This window comes from Staurois parvus, unplaced genomic scaffold, assembly GCF_062004578.1.
Source record: "Staurois parvus isolate SC_StPar_1 unplaced genomic scaffold, SC_StPar_1.0 ptg000023l, whole genome shotgun sequence".
NCBI classification, from domain to species: Eukaryota; Metazoa; Chordata; class Amphibia; order Anura; family Ranidae; genus Staurois; species Staurois parvus.
The window spans coordinates 1520097-1528562 of record NW_028317819.1 but is presented as its reverse complement, the minus strand read 5'-3'; the positions used below and the strand labels follow the sequence as shown (position 1 = coordinate 1528562).

The window sequence follows — 8466 nt, the reverse complement described above, 5'->3', positions numbered from 1 at the left end:
TTCCCCATACCACACAGCTTGCTATGAGGGCACAGAGAAAAGCAGAGAGCACCAGCAGGGGACACTAAAAGAGGAAGGGGTCACTCTGTGCACAGAGCAGGTAAGTGTAATATGTTAATTATTTTAATAAAAAATACCTTTGCAAAAGCTTTAAGTTTGATAGCCATTTTCACAAAAACAGATTAACCTTTATTATTCATTATCCTAAGGCTAATGGGTAACAAAGCACATTCATTTTTTAAATAACATTTATTTTTTGTTATTATGTTTCTGTATTTTAAATTATCTTTTGATTAGGATAGGGTTACGGAAGTGTTTTAGGGGCTTTAGTTAGATAAATCTCTTGTTTATAAACATTCATTGGCAGGGTTATTCTCTGGATGCAGAGCACCTGTGTGCAAAATCCTAAATTTGTCCTCTTTGAGAAAAAGTGGGTGAAATTTGCATTGCACTGAATGTTGGACATGGCCTAAAGGGACGTGGTTAAGTAAAGTCTAACATGGTTTGCATAGTATAGAATGAGGCAGCATGGAATAGGGGATGTACAATGCAGTGCTCATTCACCACCTCTGCTCATGCACCATTACCTGTGATGTCACATCCACTCCCTAAAACAATGGTCTGCCTCTGAGCTCTAGATCTGGCTTGTTGGTGTACATTGTGGCTTTATCGCACTTCCTCTGCCTGTGGTTGTACTAGAACTTGGTCTTTTTCCACCATCAGGTAGGTCAGCAGAACTAGCACAGCAGTGATCACTCCCTTCACACACAGGCATCTGGTAAGAATGTGGCATTGTTGTGTCTGTGGCCCACAAAAAAAAAAGCCACTAGAAGAAAGGAGCGGAGTGGGCGCAGTGCTAGCATTCATAACATGGATCTTCTTTGAGTTGCAGCCACAAGTGACAACTGCAGCTCTAAGAGTGACATCGTGGCCGCGAACCACGTGTGCAATGATTGCGTACACAGTGGGCCCCATCCTTCTCAAGACACCCTATGCACTGCATAGGGCATACCACTGTGCAATGCTATTACACCATTGTGCTAGTTTAATTATTTCTCTCTGACCAGTCCTTCACCCAACAATCCTGTGTGTATTTGTTTTTTGATTCCATTCCCATTTAGCGTTCATCCCATTCTATAAATAGAAAGTGTCATTGGTTCATATGGTCAAAGTTTTAGGTGTTATATATTTATTTAAAATACTATGTACTGAAGAGTGAATGTAGGTCAGGATGATTTTGTTGACTACATCTCTGATAAGTGTGAGTTAGTTCATGTGTCCAATGGCTGGTGTCTAAGCTGTATGCTGCTTTGGTGAATGTCAGGCTCCCATTGCCAAACCTCTGAAAAATGTTTGTTGCCTTATAGTCTCTTAAAGTAGGCCCATGGTCAGATTATAAAATCCCATATGTGATGTAGGCTGCCCATATCAGTAAGTCCAGTAATGAACCCCATGGTACATTTTTGTAAATAGATGCCAGTAGAACAGAAAAAGGATAGGCACTCCCTTTGGTAAGGTGACAACACTCTTCCTTCTGCAAGGAAATCACAGCAGCATTGACACTATAGCTGCTGCTGCTTAAAGTGGAACTTTACCCAAAAAGGGGAAAAGTTCCATTTGCTTGCCACCCCAGAGAGAGGTTTTATATATATATATATATATATATATATATATATATATATATATATATATATATATACACACACATACATACACACACACATATACACACACACACATACACAGAAGAAAAATAAGTAAAGCATATTTTAATAAATATTTCTGTAAGGGACATACAATTAACATAAATTAATCAAGACCTCAGGAATGAAAGGAAACTTGACATGACAATATAAAAAAATCTTTCACGCACTCCTTCACAAACAAAAAAAAAAATAAAAAATAAAAATTACAAAAAGTTTTCATATTGCAAAACTGCACATTTTCAGCAGGACTCTGGAACTGTAATCATTTTCTTTGCATCAAACTAACAAGTCAAAGCAAAAAAAAAAACAGGAAGAAAATTGTGTTCAACATCCAAAGAGAATGGTTTCATATTTTTATAACCATACCAGGCTTAATTCAGAAATTTTATTTGTAGATAAAAATGAGATGAAAATGTGTTTTGAGTTCTGAATGGCTGCAACTCCCATTTTTGTTTCGGAAACTGAATCCTGAGAAGGGTTCATTAACTGATACAAAAACAGAAATGAGGCAGTAGCCCAAACCAGGTGATTTTGCCCAGTTCATGCCATAAAAAAAGTTTTTATCCAAGGGGATGCTCTCACTTCAGTCAACTTGGGCACTGCCTTGATCATGCCCACTGTCCATACCCCAATGAGACAGGCAGTGTCTGCCAGTTTACCTTTTCATCTCTTATTCCCTTGAACAAAATTACCAGAACACACCTGTTCATGGACATACCAACAGTGACCACCCTTCTTGTTCTATAGGAAACCCACAAAAAGTCTATTGATCTCTATGCAGTAATGATAACTGTATCTCAGGGCTAGTAAAGGATTTAACTGTCTGACCAGGGAAGCAATACACACTCAGTGATGGCATTGTCCTAAACTTTGCTTTCTACCTACCAGTTCAGTGCAACACTTGGTGACTGCCTGGGCGTATATAGCCAATCTGCTTGGTATAAATGTTCAGCATTAAGAAGAGCATTCAGCAGACAACAGTTACATAATTAAAAAAAACACACCACACACCTGTGTGTACATGTCCTTGGAATACACCACACATGCAATACTCTCTCGCAGATCCATGTCAGAATTTGCAAAGTGACAAAATTTCAGTACTGCACAAACATCAATTTCCAAGCAGGCCTCCATCTTCCTCCATCAGTGAACCAGTAGGGAATGAAGGACAGACCAATAAAGCTCATCAGTTTTCTTTTAAGGAACATAGCGCTAGGCTTAGAAAAACTGGGTAACAAGTATAATAATCTCAAAAATGTAACAAGAATGATGCTTTTTGAATGTTAATAAAAATCAAAATTTTGTTACTGTCTGTGACCATCCCTTTTCAGAACATCACAGGTGGAAAAGACCAAACTATGGAGTGGGGAAAAGCATATGTGGTGTACTGGGAACTTTACTTTGATCTACTCCTGTATGAACGGTGCTGTCAGCTTGATCTATGCATGCACAGAATGGACTAAGACTTAATGTCCAATGTGCATCTAAACCTAAAACCAAAAATTTTTATATTTTGCAGTTTGCTAGTCCTTGGTGTGGTGGCTGCATTGATCTCTTTTTATCAAGCTTCTTTGGCTTAATATTCACCTGGTGATCCTGCAAATAACACTGTCTGTTACTGTGTGGCTACATCATTCCTCCAACGATCTATGGAGGAAGCCATGGTTGTCACCCTGGGCTGATCTCCTGATATGGACTACAAACATGTGTGTCTTTTCATCTCAATTCCATGGGGGCAGGGCAGTTGGTATTTCTCAGAAGATAGATAGGAAGGAAGACCTTGTTTTGTGCAGCTCACAGAAAGTGATAAGGACAGTGCATTTCTGGCAAGACAAGCAGGTATTTTTTTTATATTTGCTAAGAATGTTGGTAGAAAAAAAAAAAAAAAAAAAGATAACCAATTCAGCCACTACATTGAATGACTGTAAGCTACAAGTGTGCTTGGGTTTAGTTATTCTTTACCTTTGCCAGGAGTAAAACTGCCAACTGATTTAAATCGAAATGAAAGGAAAGGTTTTAAACAAGTTTAAGTTAAATTAGGCTGAAATTGTTCTAGGTCAATTTTGAGATCCATTAGTTAAAGTGAAACTATGGTGTATTTAAAGCAATTACATGCTTCAAGTGAACATTTTACCCTTTGTCTCTTCCTTACTTGTAGCCCACTTTTTACGGAAAAAAAAAAAATCTATATCTACAGGTTGGCTAACTTATTGAAAACAATGCATTCCCTGTAAGGCTGATAGCTTATCACAATTGTTGTAAACCAGGTCTACACATTTTTACATTTAATGCATCAAAATAGAAGCGCAAGAATGTAAAAAAGTGAGCCAAAAAATATTTTATGGGAAACACTGCTACAATAACTTAAAATATGTGCTCACTGAAATTCCATTATACGTCCTCAATAAGGAGGACAGATATTAGGACTTTCCCCTCTGTTTTCACAAGGTGACGACAGCAAAGACTTCTCCAGGGTAAATCTTCATTTACATGGGCATAAATCTTATTACGCATCATTTTTTTTTATACACAAAAGTAAATAGTTGCAGGGATTGGAAAAAGAAAACAGGACAACTTTACGCATCTGGCATACGTGTATACTTATGTCCTTCGATGCAGATTTTTGGATTTTGTTTAATTGAACACAGTGCAGGTTTACGTACCTGTGTGAATGTCTTCATTGAAAACAATGCAGCTGCGTTCAAAACCTTAACTAAAAACATTTATATATATCTTTTTAATGGCAATGTGAATGAAGCCTTATATGGAGGTGTAATGCACACTACATTTCTAAAAGAGCAGATCTCAGTCAGAGCAGGGCAGAGGTGAAGTAACAATTCTTTTTCTAACAGCTTACAAGCCAACACAGTATAGTGTGCCTCTCCAATAAAGTTGCATTCACTGTTTGCCAGGTTTGGATTATGGCTAGTTCATAAAATAATTCAATACCTATAAAGCAAAGATAAAAATTCCTGAGCTATTGGGCTATACAACAGCAACATGTACATTCTTTGTCACTCCTTTTGTTAGCAGTCTTATTATCTGCACAATAGCTTTCTTTACATAAAGCAAATTCGGCATTTCTGGGCACCATAATGACTATAATTAGAACACATGAAGGCAAGTACTTTGAAGGACAGCTTTATGTGCAGTTAATATCGAATTGGAAAATAAAATTAAAGTAGTATATGTTCATATTGGTGGGTGAGGAGGCTGTGGTCACAGTTATGAAGTCTGCTGTAAACCACATTTTTCATGAAAGAAAAAAAAAAAAAAAGAAACAAAAAAAGGAAACATTGCTTTTATTCTGCTGGTTGTACTTAGCACAGCCAGCAGATCCTCTAACACTGGCTTTAAACTATTGCAGGCTAGACTGAGGCCTCTGCATAGTCTTCTAAAGGCTTGCAATCCCTCTCATTGTTCCAGAAGCAACACATAATCCTAAAGGTTTTGTTGCAAAGCTCAAGTCCACAGGGCAAAATCAGGCAATCTGGTCTGTGCTGGTGAATTTCCTAATAGTTCATGTTAGAAATCCACATCATCAGAGTCCGTAGAAGCACTGTTGCTCTTTGTGTCATCCTGGTTTTGGTTCCAGACAAATCGGTAATTATCTTCTAGCTGCTGTTGTCTCTTTTGTTCTTTGTGTGCATCTTCTGTGCCATGAATCTGAAACCAAAAAGAAACCCTTAAGATGTTGGTTTGAAGCTTATAAACCCAATACACAATAGGCCTTCATGGTTGTCACATAATTTGCTAGAGTGAAGTCTGCATATAGATATAGGAAGATGTGTAAGGCGGAGCTGAGCAACCTTTATTATGCTCATACCCCAAGTGCCAGATTGCCATTCTTCTAGGACCTAATAAGCCTTCCAATGCAACCTTATATACAGAATGTGATGCTAATGATTCGGAGATCCCAAAAATCACTACACATGGGGTACCAACCTACAAAATGACATAGCTATGCTTTAAGTGTCACACAGTGTTTAAGAGTGTTTCAACAGGGGAACTTGCTTGCATCTCAATTTTTTTTCTACGCCTACAAGTCAGTAGACATCTGGACTCTACAATGAAGGGGAAAACGAGTCAAGAGGAGAAGTTTGGCAGGGAATTCCTGATGTTTTATTCAACTTAATAATGTCACAATTGCACCCATGTATGTACTCAAAATGGGAAAGAAGTTACACTGGTCAGAAGTAAAAAGGCGTGTTAAGCCGAACTCTTCTTCAAAAACAACATTTCTGAGTCACACAATCAGAACATGACTGGATAGAATGAATATTCAAGAAGAGTAGCAATTTCTCAACTCTGGATTATGGATTTAAAAAGTTCTGAAACAAAGCATCAGCATGATAGAGATGGGAACAACATTTTCAGAAAGATCAGCAATGGCAGTCCATTGGGAAAGGGAGAATCCAACTTCCAGGGAGAAAAGGCCACAAACCTGGCTGTGATGTTTGAAAGGGGTACCTGAACCACAAGACTGGCTGAACAGAATTACAAATATTTGGCAGGTAAGACAGCTGACATAACAGTTAGGATAAAGTAGTACTAGTATAAAACATTGCTTGTATTTAAACAAGCCACATTATATTACCAAAGAAAATGAAAGATAAAATCCACCAATCTTCTATAAAAAAAAAAAAAAAAAAAGTAAATCTTGTTTAGTAGTGAACTTTTTTTTTTAACCAGTGGAGATAGACAGATATATATATATATCTATATATACACACACACACACACACACACACGTACAGTGGATATATAAAAGTCTACACACTCCTTAAAGTGACAGGTTTCTGTGATGTAAAAAAAGGACATAACTAATTTCAGAACTTTTCCCACCTTTAATGTGACCTATAAACTGTACAACTAAAATAAAAAACAAACTGAAATTTTATTTATTTTTTTTTAAATAATGTGGTTGCATAAGTGTGCACACCCTCTTATGAATGGGGATGTAGCTGTGTTCAGAATTAAGCAATCACATTCAAAATAATGTTAAATAGGAGTCCGTACACACCTGCCATCATTTAAAGTGCCTCTGATTAACCCCAAATAAAGTCCAGCTGTTCCAGGTGGTCTTTCCTGACATTTTCTTAGTCACATCCTACAGCAAAAGCCATGGTCCGCAGAGAGCTTCCAAAGCATCAGAGGAATGTCATTGTTAAAAGTATCAGTCAGGAGAAGGGTACAAAAGAATTCCAGAGGCATTAGATATACCATGGAACACAGCAAAGACAGTCATCATCAAGGGGAGAAAATATGGCGCAACAGTGACATTACCAAGAACTGGACGTCCCTCCAAAATTGATGAAAAGACGAGAAGAAAACTGCCAAGAGGCCTACAGCAACAATAAAGGAGCTGCAGAAATATCTGGCAAGTGCTGGCTGTGTGGTACATGTGACAACAATCTCCTGTATTCTTCATATGTCTGGGCAATGGGGAAGAGCAGGCAAGACGGAAGCCTTTTCTTAGGAAGAAAAACATCCACGCCTGTGGGAAAATGTGGTATGCTGTAATGAAATCAAGGTTGGCTATAGATTCCAAAAGATATGTTTGGCGCAAAAACAACACTGCACATCACCAAAATACCCACAATACAGCATGTTGGTGGCAGCATCATGCTTTGGGACTGTTTTTCTTCAGCTGAAACTGGGGCCTTAGTCAAGGTAAAAGGGAATTATGAACAGTTCCAAATACCAGTCAATATTGGCACAAAACCTTCAGGCTTCTGCTAGAAAGCTGAACATGAAGAGGAACATCATCTTTCAGCGTGACGACCCAAAGCATATATCCAAATCAACAAAGACATGGCTTCAACAAAGATGATTAAAGTTTTGGAATGGCCCAACCAGAGTCCAGACCTAAATCTGATCGAAAATCTGTGGGGTGATCTGAAGAGGACTGTGCCCAGGAGATGTCCTTGCAATCTGACAGATTTGCAGTTTTGCAAGGAAGAGTGGGCAGATATTGCCAAGTCAAGATGTGCCATGCTGATAGACGCAAACCCAAAAAGAGTGCTGGAATAAAATCAAAAGGTGCTTCAACAAAGTATTAGTTTAGGGTGTGCAACCATATTAGGTTAGTTTTTTATTTTTACTTCCCTCCACATAAAAGATTTCAGTTTGTTGTTCAACTGAGTTGTACAGTTCATAGATTACATTAACAGTGGAAAAAGTTCTGAAATAATTTCTCTTTACAAGTTCTGAAAGGATTTATCTTTGTTTTATTCCTTTTTACATCACAGAAACCTGACACTTTAACAGGGGTGTGTAGACCTTTTATATCCACTGTGCAACATATATACACACGTACACACACACGTACACACACACACCATTATGCTCACTGACATGTAAAGTAAACAACATTGATCATCTCATTGCAATGGCATCCGAAAGTTGGTGGGACATATTAGGCAATAAATGAACACTGTCCCTGAAGGACAATAATATTGTCCCATGAAGGGTTTAAAGCAGTAAAAATGGCCAAGGATTTGATAAGGGTCATATTGTAGAGGATACAATGACAGGGACAGACAGGTATTTATATAACACCATACATTTATGTAGCACTTTACAAATATTGTACATTCACATCAGTCCCTAAGCCTCAAGCAACTTACAATCTAAGGTCCCCAACTCACATTCATACATACACATAGGGCTAAATTAGACAGGAGCCATTTAACCAGCATGTCTTTAAAGTGTGAGAGGAAACTGGAGAGCCTGGAGGAAACCCACGCATGCACAGGGA

General features: G+C 38.0%; 1 protein-coding gene across 2 annotated transcripts in view; it reads right to left on the bottom strand.

Annotated features, from left to right (window-relative positions):
- Nucleotides 1-1754: 1754 nt before the first annotated feature.
- The window catches only part of OS9 (OS9 endoplasmic reticulum lectin), an 81780-nt gene continuing 75068 nt past the window's right edge, over nt 1755-8466 (bottom strand). For both annotated transcript variants that reach the window (XM_089692652.1, XM_089692656.1), the window contains one exon: nt 1755-5372. In XM_089692652.1, the coding sequence (XP_089548778.1) occupies nt 5232-5372 (141 nt within the window). In that variant the 3' untranslated portion in view covers nt 1755-5231. The remainder of the gene's footprint in view (nt 5373-8466) is intronic.